This window comes from Pan troglodytes, chromosome 2, assembly GCF_028858775.2.
Source record: "Pan troglodytes isolate AG18354 chromosome 2, NHGRI_mPanTro3-v2.0_pri, whole genome shotgun sequence".
NCBI classification, from domain to species: Eukaryota; Metazoa; Chordata; class Mammalia; order Primates; family Hominidae; genus Pan; species Pan troglodytes.
In genome coordinates, this window is record NC_086015.1 from 73,726,537 (window position 1) to 73,742,925 (window position 16,389).

General features: G+C 43.5%; 1 protein-coding gene across 4 annotated transcripts in view; it reads left to right on the forward strand.

The window, feature by feature from the left end:
• Positions 1 to 739: 739 nt before the first annotated feature.
• Positions 740 to 16,389, forward strand: part of MITF (melanocyte inducing transcription factor) — a 228,217-nt gene continuing 212,567 nt past the window's right edge. For 2 of the 4 annotated variants that reach the window (XM_009445841.5, XM_024355557.3), the window contains exon 1: positions 773 to 1,010. In XM_009445841.5, the coding sequence (XP_009444116.3) occupies positions 907 to 1,010 (104 nt within the window). In that variant the 5' untranslated portion in view covers positions 773 to 906. Of the gene's footprint in view, positions 1,011 to 16,389 lie in introns of all 4 variants that reach the window. The other 2 variants (XM_001138876.8, XM_009445840.5) reach the window with 2 other exon arrangements.

Below are 16,389 nucleotides of genomic sequence, written 5' to 3' on the forward strand. Positions count from 1 at the left end.
ACAAATCTCATTTGAACTCCCAGTCAACTGAGAAATTAAAAGCAGAGAGCAACGACGCTATTTTGTAACTTTGTGCCTTTTAAAATTAACCGAATCTTTCAATTGCTGCTTTAGATTAGAAGTGGCTACTTGGATAAAGGGGAAAGAGCCATTCAACTGATGAATACTATTGTAAAAGTCCAGACTTAGTTCTAGAAAAGGAACGCACAAGAACAATTTCTCCAATAACGTTTTCATTACAGAGCGAGGGAAAGTTCTTCCTCGTTGTTCCAATCCGAGGACAAGCTGATATGTCGCAGCAGCCCAGGGAAGCATGCGAGCTGATAGGAAGTCCTTTTATTTTAAGACAGGCTCGAATGCTAAAACTTTCTTGTGCCAAAACCCTTGACTATTTTATTTTTAAAATAAGCACTTGGCGTGCCCTCGCAGATGTCTGAGCTGAGAGGTCGGGGAGATGGTAGAAGAGCAGTCAGTGTCCGTTCTTGTTCATATTAAGTAGCCAAGTCTGTACCCTTGAAGCAAGTGGGGAGAGAGGAGGGAGAGGAGCTGCTGACATTGACAATGAATCCAAACAGGAGTTGCACTAGCGGTGTCCACCACGTTGCCTCTCCCCCGCCTGGCCTTCTGGGAGCTGTAGTTTTCGTGGGAGCGGCTCCCCAGGCGAGCTGGGAATGCCCCGCCCGGGCCGAACTACAGATCCCAGGCGGCGCTCGGCGGCCGGCCCCTCCCGCCCGGGTGCGAGTGTAAACTCCCCGCGCTGGGGCGGGCGGCCGCGAGCCGGCGAGCGGGCAGAGCTCGGCACTGCGCCGGGGCGCACGGCTCGGGGGACCCAGGCCCAGCTACCTTCCCTCCGCCCCCGGGCTCTGTTCTCACTTTCCAGCAGTGGAAGGACGGGAAGCGGGAGCCATGCAGTCCGAATCGGGGATTGTGCCGGATTTCGAAGTCGGGGAGGAGTTTCATGAAGAGCCCAAAACCTATTACGAACTCAAAAGTCAACCGCTGAAGAGCAGGTGAGTGGTGACAGCTGGACAGAGGCGCAGCGGGAGGCTGGGGGGCACTGCGTCTGCCACTCTGGGGCGAGGAGAGCGGGTCGCGGGAGCTCTGGGACAAGGACCCAGTGCCCTTGCCCCGGGGCAGAGGGCGAACTGCCCCCCGCAGTTGGGGGCCGCGCCTGCCCGGCCCAAGTGCGCCTTTAGGAAGCTCGGATGGAGCGCACTTCGCGGGGGCGCGGCGGGTCGCCGGGGACGAAGCGTCCAGGAGCGGGGACCCTCGGCCGGGGATGCCAGCTGCTGAGACTGAGTGGGGGCTGGGGAGCGACCTGGCGCGATGTGGGGGAGGAGGAGCGCCGGGCCGGGACGCTGTCCCGGTGGGATGGGGGAGAAAGAGTTCTAGTGAACCCCCTTTCTGAAGATCCCAGCGGGTTGAGGGCTCGGAGAGGGAGAGCTTTGGGTGGACTGAGATGCGACATTGGAGGGAAGCAATTAGTTCGCTTGGAGTCACCTCTTGGGAGTCCGGTCTCTGTGGGGAAACTAGCCCCTGGGCTCCTGCAGGTGAGGTTTCTCTGGGCTCCGCCTCTCACCTCCAGACCGCTGCTAGCGGGCGCGGGAGGGGCCAGGGCAGCGGTGGGCGTGTCCCCTAGTCCAAGTTAAACTCTCTGGAAATAGAGTCCCATTCAAATCCAGGCCTTACCTGCAGAGGGGAAATGAGCCTTGGTCTTGGGGGTTACTGGGAGTGTACCCCGCTTGGCAGAGACACGTGTTTAATTCGCTGGGGACTTCAGAAACTTTTTAGACGAGGAGTGAAGACATCCACTGCTCTGATGCCCCATCCCCTCTAGTGCCCACTTCCCTTGAGCCACCCTTTTTGCTGCCTCCATTCCCACTTGTCTGTCGAAATGGATTGGGTGTCTTCCGTTCTCTCTGTCCGGCAGCCACTCTGGACGCCTCGTACTTCTCGTTTACAATGTTTCCTAAAAGGGACATGGTCAATGGAGGCTGGAATAGCTGAGAAGGGTTTATTTCCACCCCTCTAAGCTGTAAGCTAGGATAAGGCTATCATTGGAAGCATCCAGCAGGGCTTCTGCACTCGGCTGTAACTTCCTGCCTTGCCCTTCGCTGTGGGTGGGGCCTGGGTGAATGGGCCTGGCTGGCAGAGTGGGAGAGGGTCTTGAAATGAGGGTGAGTGGAGAAGGGCAACTGAACGAGGAGCCAAGTGGTGTAATCTTGGCCTCTGGCGAGCACTGGGCTGGTTCTTTTTCTAGTGGAAAGTGCAGCCAGGTTTATTTCCTTCAGGGCTGTGGCAGGACTCTTTATCCCAGTTGAGGAAGAAAATCTGGGAACAGCGGTCCTACTGACTGCCATTGCTGAAGCCTCTTTGTAGATGCTTCACGGCAGATTGGAAGGAAACCGCCTAAGCAGTTGGACTTATAAAACCAGCCTTTAGTTGGTGTTTTTTCCTCATAATGGCTGTTTTGTGTGTGAGCATAGATTGTGTGTGTTGGGGGCTGGGGGTTTTGAGTAATATTGTGTGAAGGGTATTGTTGGTTATGCTCATCAGGGCTTTATCTGCATTCGGCTGAAGGGACCAGTGTTTTACTGGGCAGTCTCTGCTTTTGCTTCTATAAGCAAATGCTTACACGGCCAGAATGAGGGAATGAGTGTGTGTGTGGAATCCTGAAAGAAATAAATTAACCGGACTGTTTAGAACATTTCTGATGGTAGCTGATACATAACATTAAATCAGTTTGAGAGAGCGAGGAAAATACCATCTGGAAAAACCCAAATGAGTGCCGTGAAACTCATGTTGGACGATTTGGGCCTGTTCTTTTTCAGAGTCAGCAAAAAAGACTTGTAAGGGTGAACGTCCTCAGTAGCTAGCTAGCAGGCACGTGTAAGGGAAAATGTGGGTATGTGGGAAGAAATGGCTTCACACGTTAATGCTAGAAACAGGTGTGGGCCTGAACCAGCAGGGAAAGGAAGGCTAAATTAAAAAAGTTGTTGTAAAACTTGTATATGGAGCACACACATGCTCTTTGAAATAAACCAGTTAAATAAAATCTGTGAATAAATATATGGAGTTGGCAACATTTCTCTATACTGTTTTCCACAGTTGTCTAAGGTATTGTCGTCGACATCTGTTGTGTGACTTAAAAGGGCTGCACATTGTTCAGGGCCTTCTCTCTCATTGCTTTTTGTCTTATGTTTTTGCTGGGGCACCTCACTTCTTACAAGTCTTTGTCGGAAAAAGTTGAAATTGATATGTGAAGACTGCTGTAGCCGTTCTGCCTATCAACTGTCTTCTCTGGATTGTCCAGAGTTGTTAGAGTTGAAAATATGTCCAGAATCTGCCCGCTTCTTACCACCTCCTCTGCTACCACTTTGGTCCAAGCCACCATCAGCCCTTGCCTGGATTATTGCAGTAGTCTTTTAAAGTGCAATACCCACATTTAGTGAATTTTCAGTATAGTAGCCACAATGTTCCTGTTAAAACTGGTTCTCAGTTGGAGGTGATTTTGCCCCCTGGGGTCATTTGACAATGTCTGGAGACATTTGTGATTGTTACAGTGGAAGGGATCATTACCCATATCTAGTAGGTGGAGGCCAGAGATGCTGCTAAACATCTTACAGTGCACAGGACAGCCCCCACAACAAAGGATTATCTGGTCCCAAATTGTTAGTAGTGCTGAGGTCAAGCAACTCTGTGTTAAACCTCAAGTCAGATCCTGTCATTCTCTGCCCAGAACCTGCCCATGGCTCCTAATTTCTCCCAGTAAAATTCAAGGTTCTTAAGATGTCAGCTCTGACCTTATCTCTTGTTGCCTGCCTCCTACCTCCCTCTGCTACAGCCAGGCTGGTCTCCTCACTGTTTTTGGAATACCCCAGGCCCTTCCACCACTGGGCATTTTTATATTGCACTTGCCTTGATCATCCTTTGCCCAGACAGACCCAGTGCTCACTCCCCCACCAACCAGTATGTGCCTGCCTCCAGGAGTCTTAAGAACATTAAGTGTGACGTTGACTGTGGGAAAGTATTAGCATGGTGCCTGGCACGTAGTAAGTGCTCAGGAAATATTAGCAGATGTTGTTCTTGTTATTTTCTTTACAGTTCATTCTTTAAACATCATTCCCATCACACTGATAGTGTGGCCCTTTTTTGACCACAGTATTTGCAATTGCTATTCCTCCAAATTCTCTGTCTTCTTTGTCCAGCTATATATTTTTTCCCCATAGGGCTTATATTATAATCTACTGTATAATTTTCCAGTATGTTATGTTTATTACGTGTTTCTCCATGCTAGACTGCAAACTCCAAGGGAACAGGGTTTTCTGTTTGTTTCTTGCTCACTATTGTGTCCCCAGAGCCTAGAACAAAGTTTCTCAACCTCAGTGCTATTGATATTTTGGGCCAGATAATTCCTTGTTGTGGAGGGTCCTATGCATTGCAGGATGTCCAGCAGCATCCCTGGCCTCTATCTATTAGAGGCCAGTACTCCTGCCTCTATCAATTATGGCAACCAAAAACATCTCTGAACATTGTCAGACATCCCGTGGTAGGCAAAGTACCCTCATTTCAGAACCACTGGCTTAGAACAATGCGTGACACAATAAATATTTGTTTGAGTATGTGTTGCTTTCTTCCTTAATACCATAACCCACTCAAGGTATGGTATTTGGTTTTTTGTTTTTGCAATGAGTATTGTGTTTCCTTTAAAATAGATACCTACTAGGCTTTCTCCAAAGAGGAATTCATATATTGTTCATTGGGGCTAACCTCAGATATTCAAGTCTTTCATGAGGAAGGACATATTTCATTTCTAACCCAGACATCCTTGCCTTTAGGAATCTGAAGTTGCTGGATTTAGATTATGTGAATCTCATTTTGGTCATATTGGTGGTTAAGGCTGTGTATAGGAAGACACATGCTGTGGGAAAAGGTTCCAATGAATTGTTTGCACACTGTTTCCTCCAACAAGGTTTTAGAAACCTTGTGTTCTCCTGGGAATGAGTTCTGCATGTTGGGTGGCAGAGGAAAAGCGCTGAATATCTAGAGTGAGCCCAGAATTCACATAGGCATAGTCATGGCAGGGAAACAAATGTGAAACTGTTGAATGAGCTCCTAGGAGCAGAGGAAGTCTCTACAGGTCTTTTGTACCCAAAAACATTTTAAAACGTAGGAGCATCTTTCAGGCTCATAGTCCTTTTGTTTGGTTTACTCAGTCCACATGGCTTTGTAGTTGTTAATGTCCTTTTCCTGGACAGACTTCACAGTTGGCTTAGTTTAATTCCAATTTCTTCTTAAATCTTTAGTACTATTTAGACAGCTGTTATTACGTTTTCTGCAAATTAGAAATGGGAATGAAAGTGAGTATTAGCTTTATCATGGCAGGACAGGATACAGCAGTGATCCCCAAATGCTGATTCACAAAGGTGTGTGAACTTTTAAAGGTTTGGGTGAAATGAGAAAGACAAAGACTGTTGCCTCACACGCATACCTACATATATTTTGGTGTAAGGCCCCTGCCATTTCTTGGAGTTATGCTGAGATGTTTTTCTCCTGTCTTCATATTAAAAAATGCCCTTTCTTTGATGACATAATAATCCATTCTTGGCAAAACAAAACTGTCAATCATTTTTTGATTTCTGAAAGTTTTCTTGATTTTTTTTTTTGGTCTGTCTAATCGGCAGGGAACCACTAGCATAGAGATGAAGAGCCTTGTTCTGCCATCGATGTCTGTCCCTAACTAACTGGGTGACCTTGGGCAGGCTGGGTGACGTCTAATTTCAGTTTCCTCATCTGGCAAATAGGGGCCTGCCTCCAGTAGTCTCAAGAATATAAGTGTTACATTGACTGTGGGAAAAGTATTAGCATGGCACCTGACACACAGTGAGTGCTCAGTGCTGACACATAGTAAATGCTCAGTAAATGTTAGCAGATGTTCTTGTTGCTATTTTCTTTATTACCTAGCAGTGAACCTGGCATTTTGGAAGGTGTTTTGCATTTGCTTGACTGTGGTTGTCTTCTCTAAGGCAAGTGTTGTTATGCAACACAGTTCTTTGAATGTTAGTAAATTCCTTTTTGCTTTTCTTCTAATGAAGTGTTCAGATAAATATTTTACACTTTGTATTTTTCATTTAATCATAACAATTCTTTTATGCTAGTTAAAAAAACTAACAATTTTGACATTAGTGTATCCATAAAAATTCGTGTTCAACACATATTTATTGAGTCCTAGTATGTGCACATTAATACTAATAATGATGGGTCACATTTATTGAGTATGTACTATGTGTGAGCCCCATTCTAAGTGTTTTTACATGTGTAAAACCTATTTAATCTTTGTGAAATCTGCATGAGGTGATCATAATAAATAAAAACAATAATGATATTAATTATAATTTTAAAAACAGTTAAGACTTATCTAGTGCTTCCTATGTGCTAGGCACTATTATGAACATTAACTCTATATTAATGCTGTCAATTCAACCTTGGGTGTATGTAATAGTTTATTATTCTCATTCTACAGAGAGGGAAACTCAGGTATGCCAAGTTGGTGGGGCCTGGATTTAAACTGATGCTTCTGTAGCTACATGCTCTTGTCCTCTAGTCTGTACTATGCCTGGTTGATTGTGCAAAATTCAAAGATACATCATACTGTGCCCTCCCTGTGTGGTGAGGGAAAGAGAACTCATGGATCCAGCTAATTATACAAGGCAGAGTGTGGTCCCTGTGGCAGGGTGGGCATCAGCAGTTGGGGGCATTTAATAGAGGAAGGGGAACTGGGGAGGCAGTTTTGTGGACAAATAGGGGTGTTTGAGTTTGGCCTTAAAGGTGAAACAATAGTCAAATGTGTTTCTCTACACTAAGTAAAATGTTAGACATCTTGGAGGGCATGGTCCTAAAGTAGACATTTAGGGTTTCCGTTTGCCTTTTAAACTTCTAGCCTTTCTTTAAGCTCTTCCTTGTGGTCTCCAGGCACCTGATGATACCTCATGGTGACAGAGAGGCTGCATGCATGTGGACAGGTTTAGAGGGAGCCCTGCTTAAGTGCTGTCTGTGGTCACTACTTTGCAACTTAACCACTACATCTGTGTTCAAGAAACTTAACTTCTTGGAGTCTCAATTTCTTTAAGCTGTAAAATGAGATCAATAGAACCCACCCCCTTAGGGTTGGTAGAACTTTTAAAACTAAGCAAAAATGTATAAATGTGTTTAGCATAGCACCTAGCACTGTTAGTAAATGAAATTAATTCCTCCTTTTCTAGTAGAATTTTACTATGATAGCAGTTTTTACCCTTCTCTTAAGAATAACTAAAACATGTATAGAATCATGCATCCAAAACAAAATAGACAAGATTGAGGTGCCTCAACCTGCAGATGTTCAAATCGTACTATGCAGATTCGTTTTGTGGTATGATTAGATGGAACACTTGATTAAAGTGGGATTCTCAGTCTTGGTTTTGTTAGTTATTGGAGATTTCCTTTTCCCGATTACTACTATTTACAGATTTTACTTAAGTTGACGTATGTTTAATTCCCTTTGAGTTCTGCAGTGCAGTTTGCACAGGCTGATGTTTATATCTGCTCCAGTTGTGCAAGAAGTGGAAAATATCCTTTTTTTAGAACAGATCACATGTGCTTACTGTCAGGAATAGGACCTCAGTGTAAAAAAATGTATCTTGGGACAAATCAAAGTTACTAAATTTCCCTCTCCAACTGCTTTGTTTCAGGATTGGCAGTATTAGGATAAATAATAGGAAAAAAAAATACTTGGCTATTTTTTTTGTCATCTTTCAAGGACAATAAGTGAGAGTTTCATTTGTTTTTTGTGTGTGTATGTTTGTGTGTGTGAGGTATAAAATGTACTTTGCTGAGGGTTTGTCTAATCGGAATAAATTATAAAAATATGTTTGACTGCACTCCAAGTATGCATTATTTGGAGAAAATAATCATGAAGACAGGTCAAAGATATTAAATGCAGCCACCACAAGCTTTTGATATTATAAAGGCAAATTTGCAGTTTATAAGAAGGTTTTTGTGAGTCTAGTGAACATTGTGTACTCCGAGGATAGGAATTATACCAAGGGATAAGTCTGCATCTTTATAGAGACAAACGAGGTCGAGAAGACCCACAGGGAGGTCTGGGATCTCTGTTGAAATTTCTGCACCTCCCGTTCTATTGCAAATGATCTTGGGAGGAGGACCAGGTTTGGCTTCTCAATGGTAAGCTTATTTCTCTGGCCCATTTCTACAATGTGGCTTTCTTATTTCTTCGCTTCATCTTTCCCTCCTGTGGCTTTGGATGCATGCTGTGAAGAGTAGAGAAGTAGACCTTTGGAGTGTTCACCTGAGACCCCTGTCCTGGGATTCAGAGTGATGAAGCTTCTATCTTTAATGGCTGACCTTTCTGGGGACTTCTCAAGGACTGGGTGCTGAGTGTCAGTCTCTGTGCTGGCCATAGGGAGTCCAGTGGAGAAGCAGATGGGTTCCTGCCAGCATGGTGCATACATCTTGGAGGTGGTGCACAATTAACAATGGACCAAATACATGAGCAAGATGAGTTTTACTAACTGCTATGGAAATTAAATGGAGCATTATTGGTAGAATGGGCCTATGAAAGAAGGGGGCTTTTTATTAGGTTGTATGATCAGGAATGACCTGTTGGAAGAAGTGATTTTGAGGCAAGACTGAATATCTGACATAAAGGCACAAATCCAGACACTACCACTCACTGGCTCTGTGACTTTGGTCAAGTTATCCAACCTTTCTGAACTCTAATTCTCTCTTCTGTAAAATGGGACAGTTGCCATCTTGCAAGGCTTCTGTGAAGATAAAAGGTAATGTATGTAAAGCAGCTAATATTAGGCTTGAGGCTTAGTAGGTGTTCAGGGTTACCCATAGGACTGAAGTTAACATATGAATAGTGGAAAAAGAAACACAGACATTAATCTTTGTTATAAGTGTTTATAACTCAGTCTTAAATGTTTTCCTAATGTTGAGTGAGTCAGAGATTCATGCTTGTCTTTATAAACCTAACCCTGGACTAAAAGAGGAGATGGGTCTTGTTATTTTTGTTATCCTTTCTTTCCTCTAGGATCATCCTACTTGATGTCATCCCTTGTTCTCCTGACTGTTGTTGTCCTGACATAATTAATGTCTGACCATAGTTTTTGGGGCTGGATTTTTAATTACTTTTTTGGTGTTAAGGAAAGGCCTAAGTAATTGAGGATTAAAAAGGAAAGCCTGAGATGATTTCACAAAACATACACGCCCACCACGAACAAATAACCAGTGTAGAACTCCTGACTCCTAGTCCTGTGTTTTGGTCCTGAGATCATGCTTCCTGTCCACTCTGTTGTGAAAATGTCAGTGTTGGTGCAGAAACAAAAAAGAAGAAGCTCTCCTCCCACATACCACCTCCAGTGTTCACCAACTTTGACATCCACAGGAAGTGGCATGCATTTAATTTGACATCTTTAAAAAAATCTTCAAAGCATTTGGATTTTAGTAGCTTGTTCTTTGATTCAAGTACCCACAGAGTGATAATGTTCTTTCTTTCTTTTTCTTTTGAGATGGAGACTTACTCTTTTGCCCAGGCTGGAGTGCAGTGGCATGATCTTGGCTCACTGCAACCTCCGTGCCCAGGTTCAAGCAGTAGTCCTGCCTCAGCCTCCCAAGTAGCTGGAATTACAGATGTGTTCCACCATGCTTGACTAATTTTTTGTATTTTTAGTAGAGGTGGGGTTTCGCCATGAGTTGGCTAGGCTGGTCTCGAACCCTTGACCTCATGTGATCCACCTGCCTTGGCCTCCCAAAGTGCTAGGATTACAGGCATGAGCCACCATGCCCGGCCAGAGTGATAACTTTCAAAACGAAAAATACTGGGTTGTGTGACAGCAAATATTTTAAGTCTAAGTGCATGCCCTATAGAGGGCACTGGTAGAATCCTGTCATATAAGAAATTGTGCCTCATTGAGCAATTTCAGGAAGGCATCTGTGGTCTTCACCCTTCCCACCCTTGCCTCTTCTCCAAAGTGGGGTAACTTGCTGAATCATTCACACACATTCATCAGTTTTCCCATGTGATTAAGGGCATCATTGGAAAAGTGGTTGTCCCCACTGTTGGGAGAAAGCATAGCTTGTATTTGTAGAATAGGTTTCCTTCTGGGAAGGTTGACTTGCCTCAGTGGAAAGAAGACTTGGGGCAGAGAGGTTTCACTTAGCCTGGTGGCTGTGGTTATATATGAAATTACGAAATGACAGACAGGAATGCTATATTTACTTTGGTACCTTTACTATAAAATATTCCTAAATACTAACTGATTCTAGGAAGCATGTTTTTCAAAAACATACATTTTATTTTTACAGCTGGAGATTTGAAATTTGGTGAAAGGAAATGCTCATGGAAATCCTAAAGATGATTTCCTTGTTTAACTCAGGACCTAGCTCAATCCTGGTGAAGGCTACTAGAGAACCTCACTGAGATGTAGCCACACTGTACCTCTTGCCTGCAGTGTGTCCTAAATTCGTAGAGATGGTGCCCTAAAACTGAGTTCATGAACCAACACACAGATATGTCATTGGTCAAATTGTAACATTCCCTTCCATCAAAAGGACTAGGTATATATTTGTCATTGTTTTGTTTTGTTTTTAGCATTTGAATTTTTTCAGCAAAAGGTGGAAAGGTATTATTTCAGTGTTAGTTTTGCTCTGCTGTATTGGTGAGCCTGCATAGTTGCACCATCTAAATTTAGGATGCTGGCACCTCAGCCAATAAGAACTCTTTGTAACTAATTTATAATGCTTTTGGCAGAGAGTGCCTAGAATAAACATTAAAATAGTGTTGGCCAGTTAAGGTCATTTACTTTCAAGGGAAGAGGGTGACCCCAAATATGCATTCTTGAAAATTCTATTTATTTAGTTTTAAAGGAAGAGTTTACAATAGCTTATGTGAAGCAATACCTAAAAATATAAGCAACTGGCATGATTCCTGGTCACATTCCAAATAAAGGTTTGTCCATTTGCTGCAAAGAAGTATGCTTGGAGGATAACTTGTAAGAGGTCGGCCACTGGCTTATGGTATATTAAACAACCAGTGTGTAGACTTTTTGGAACTGCATCTTGTATCATCTCAGTGTGGTAATTTTTCCACTGGTCTTTGGGTAGGTACACACTAATAATATTTTTTATCTAGGCAAATGCGAGATGAGTAAATGCTAAATGATAGGATTTTGGAAGATAATTCTAACAATACTGATTATATTTGGAAGCTTTAAATTGTTGATTCAGCAGTGAATGAGAGAGTTTGATGGTGCTTGCTTGGTCATAATATCAAAATCACTAAAGTGCGTGATGTAACGGCAGGGAGCTGAATGGCAAGGACAATTAATTGGGGTTTGTTTTTGGGAGTCAATGATACCACATGTCAATCTGCTGTCCTTAGGGAGTCTCTCCCTAGTGTTACCCCTCTTTCTCACTTTTGGGTTCATATACCTGATATCTTTCTAAAAAAGTCAATTTCATGGCTCCAGGAGTGGAGAATCTGATACAGGCCTGGCTACGTGTCCTTATCACAGGGATTGGTTTCACGGGGGTGCACATTGTTCAAAGTGAATCCCAGGATTTTCTTGGGTGCTACCACAACAGTAATATAGATCTGATAACAAACTTTCTAGAGGAAACTATAGAGCTTTCCTTTTTTTTTTTTTTTTTCCTTTTTTAAAAACCAGTGAGTAATTATTATCAATGATTATCTCTGGCCTGACAATACAAGTGACACTCCTTTTTTTTTTTTTTAACTAAATGTATTCTGATCTGGGGAATTTTTCATTCTAAAATAGCAATACAAGAGTATTTAATATGGAGACATGAGATTTGTGGTAAAATCATTAGGGCAGTGGTTCTTAAACTCGAGTGTGCATCAGCATTCCCTGTAGGGCTTGTTGAAACAGATTGCAGGGACACACTCCCACAGTTTCTGTTTGGTAGGTCTGGAGTAGGGTCTGAGAATTTGCATTTCTGACATGTTTCTAAGTGATGCTGAAACTATTGGTTGAATCACACTTTGAAAAAATCATGGCACTAAGGTGGTGGTGATGGTGTTGGGAGTGGGGGTGATTTGCTCAATGAACTTGTGATAGAAAGCATTGCATAGAGATGGGATATAAATAATATATAAGCTTGGGTGACAGAATACCCATATTTGCCGTGTTTAATCAGAAAATGAATTTATTGGTTAAATAACAGAAGAGTCTAAAGATGGGGCTAACCAGGCCTTCCATGGATAGGATTCTTGGTTGTATAATGTGATCTCTGAGTGACTTAGAGTTAACCTAGCTTTACTACCATAAGGAGCCCTGGCCCAAATCTCAAAAAGGGGTTGTATTTTAATCTACACTCTAAAAGTGTGAAACTTGAAGCATACTGCAGTCACTTGACTGAAAGATTTGGTTGAGAAACAGGGTGATGGTGGTTTTGGGCATGTCCACATGACCAAATTGTTTTTCACAAAACTTCTGCTGAATAAAATTTGAAATACTACTGTCAGCCTGTTTTCCTGTCTTAATGAATTCCAGACAGTTTGTAGAGTGTGGGAGCTTCCAAAACAGAGAGGTGGAATGGATGTGACCAGCCAGCATCTGTTTTGTCACAAATGAGGATGTCCTGACATAACGGAATCGTTCCCCTTGTTCTGAATCTCACCAAGCTGTTCACTTCTCTGATCATGAAGTACAGACTGTGAGAGGGAAGGGCAAGGCCAATGTCATGTAACACAAGCCAAAAGAAAATTTCTGGATTCCTTATTTACCAGGAAATTCAGCCTACCCCTGTGTTTCATCCACTTAGACCCAAGCATTTTGATTTTTTTTTTTTTTTTTGGCATGTTGACATTCTTTAGAGAAAAAGCGCTGATCTGTTCTTGTTGTAAACTGGTTAAGACTTCTAACCAGTCTAATAAGTCTAAATTTCAGAGTAAGACAGATTTGAACTTAAATTCCAATTTGGCCACTTACTGGCTATATATATGTCTTTGGGCAAGTTATTCTTGTGGCCTCTGTTTCAACAGAGGCTGATATGGTTTGGATCTGTGTCTCTACCATATCTCATGTCAAATTGTAATCCCCAGTGTTCCAGGTGGGGCCTGGTGGGAGGTGATTGGGTCATGGAGGCAGTTTCTCATGAATGGTTTAGCACCATCCCCTTGGTCCTGTTTTCATAATAGTGAGTGAGTCCTCATGAGATCTGGTCATTTAAAAGTGTGTAGCACCTCCCCTGTCATTCTCTCTTGCTGCTGCTCCCACCACGTGAGATGCCTCACTCCCCTTTTGCCTTCTGCCATGATTGCAGGTTTCCTGAGGCCTCCCCTGAAGCTGAGCAGATGCCAGCATCATGCTTTCTGTGGAACCGTGAAGCACCGTGATTTAATCAGCCCATGGAACCATGAGTGAATTAAACCTCTTTTCTTTATAAGTTACCCAGCCTCCAGTATTTCTTTATAGCAATGTGGACTAATACAGAAAATGGGTGCCAAGAAATGGGGCATTGCTATAAAGATACCTGAAAATGTGGAAGCAACTTTGGAATTGGGTAACAGGCAGAGGTTGGAAGAATTTGGGGGACTCAGAAGAAGATAGGAAGATGATGGAAAGTTTGGAATTTCCTAGAGACTGATTAAATGGTTGTGAACAAAATGCTGGTAATGATATGGACAGCGAAGTCCAGGCTGAGGAGGTCTCAGATGGAAATGAGGAACTCACTGGGAACTGGAATAAAGGTCACTTTTGTTATGTGTTAGCAAAGAGGTTGGCTGCATTGTGTCCCTGCCATAGGGATCTGTGGAACTTTTAACTTGAGAGTGATGATTTAGGGTAAGTGGCAGAAGAAATTTCTAAGCAGCAAAGTATTCAAGATGTAGCCTGGCTGCTCCTAACAACCTATGTTTACATGTGTGAGCAAAGAAATTACCTAAAGTTGAACTTATATTTAAAGGGGAAGCAGAGTATAAAAGTTTGGAAAATTTGCAGCCCAGCCATGTAGTAGAAAAGAAAAGCACAATCCCCTTGGTCCTGTTCTCATAATAGTGAGTGAGTCCTCATGAGATCTGGTCATTTAAAAGTGTGTAGGACCTCCCCTGTCATTCTCTCTTGCTGCTGCTCCCACCACGTGAGATGCCTCACTCCCCTTTTGCCTTCTGCCATGATTGCAGGTTTCCTGAGGCCTCCCCTGAAGCCTTCCCATTTTCTGGGGAGTAATTCAAGCAGGCTACAGAAATTTGCTTAAGTAAAAAGGGGCCAAGTGCTAACATCCAACACAACGGGGAGAAGGCCTCAAAAGCATTTCAGAGAACTTTGCAGCAGACCCTCCCATCATGGGCCCAGAAGCCTAGGGGGACTGAGTCGTTTCCTGGGCCAGGCACAGGGCTCTGCTGCTCTGCATAGCCTTGGGACACTGCTCTCCACATCCTAGTTGCTCTAGATCCAGCTATGGCTCATAGAGGCCCAGGTTACACTCAGGCCACTGCTTCAGAGGGTGCAAGCTGTAAGCCTTGGTGGCTTCCATGTGGTGTTAAGCCTGTAAGTGCACAGAGTGCAAGAGCTGGGGCTTGGGAGCCTCCAACTAGATTTCAGAGGATGTATGGAAAAACTTGGATGTCCAGGCAGAAGCCTGCTGCAGGGGCAGAGCCCTCATAAAGAAACTCTACTAGGGCAATGCAAAGGGGAAATGTGGGGTTGGAGCCCCTACACAGAGTCCCCACTGGGGCATTACTTAGTGGAGCTGTGAGAAGAGCACCACCATCCTCCAGACCCCAGAATGGTAGATCTACTGGCAACTTGCACTCTCAGCCTGGAAAAGCCACAGGCAGTCAATGCCAGCCCTTGAGAGCAGCTGCAGGGGCTGAACCCTGCAAAGCCACAGGGGTGGAACTGCCCAAGGCCTTGGGATTGCACTTCTTGCACTAGTGAGCCCTGGATGTGAGACATAGAGTCAAAGGAGATTATTTTGGAGCTTTAAGACTTAATGACTGCCCTGCTGGCTTTTGGACTTGCATGGAGCCTATAGCCCCTTTCTTTTGGCCAATTTCTTCCTTTTTGAACAGGAAAATTTACCCAATTCCTATACCCCCATTGTATCTTGGAAGTAACTAACTTGTTTTTTAATTTATAGGCTCATAGGCAGAAGGGACTAGCCTTATCTCAGATGAGACTTTGGACTTTTGAGTTAATGCTGGAATAAGTTAAGAATTTGGGGACTGTTGGGAAGCCATGATTGTATTTTACAATGTGAAATGTAAAATTGTAAAATGTAAAATGAAAATTGTATTTTACAATGTGAAAGAAGGAAGAAGGATATGTGATTTGGGGGACCAGGGGTAGAATGATATGGTTTGAATCTGTGTCCCCACCAAATCTCATGTCAAATTGTAATCCCCAATGTTGCAGGTGAGGCCTGATGGGAGGTGATTGGATCATGGAAGTGGTTTCTCATGAATGGTTTAGCAACACCCCCTTAGTGCTGTTCTTGTGATAGTGAGTGAGTTCTCATGAGTGCGGCACCACCCCTGTTAGTCTCTCTCTCTCCTTTTTTTTTTTTTTTTGAGACAGAGTCTCACTTTGTCACCCAGGCTGGAGTGCAGTGGCATGATCTAGGCTTACTGCAACCTCCACCTCCTGGGTTCAAGTGATTCTCCTGCCTCAGACTACCGAGTAGCTGGGATTACAGGTGCATACCAACACGCCATGTTGGCCAGGCTGGTCTCGAAATCTGTCCCCCTTGGCCGGCCAAAGTATTGGGATTACAGGTGTGAGCCACTGTGCCTGGCCCCCTGTCACTCTCTCTTGCTCCTGCTTCCACCATGTGAGATGGCTCACTCCCACTTTGCCTTCTGCCATGATTGTAACTTTCCTGAGGCCAACCCAGAAGCTGAACAGATGTCAGCATCATGCTTCCTGTACAGCCTGCAGAACAGTGAACGAATTACAACTCTCTTTTTTTTTTTTAAATAAATTACCCAGTCTCAGGTATTTTTTTTTGTAGCAGTGTGAGAATGGACTAATACAGAGGCTAAAAGAGGACAGTGCATAATAATATGATCTAAGTGATAGGGTAATTGTACAGATTAAAAGAAATACATGGGTAGAGTGCTCAGCCCAAAGCCTGGCTTTTAGTTCCCTCGTTCTGATTACCTCTGTATTCACAGCATCAACAAGGTTTTTGACTTGAATTTCTAGTTTTAGACACCTTAATAAAGAAAAAACGACTCAAAGGCAATCAGTGTGGGGGTTGGGGGGAGAGGATCCATAGAACAGTGGGGAGGAGGAGGGTAAGGGAGGGTAAATAGTCTTTAAGTTAGGTAATCAGCATTAGGATTTTTGGGAGTTGATACAGGTCAAA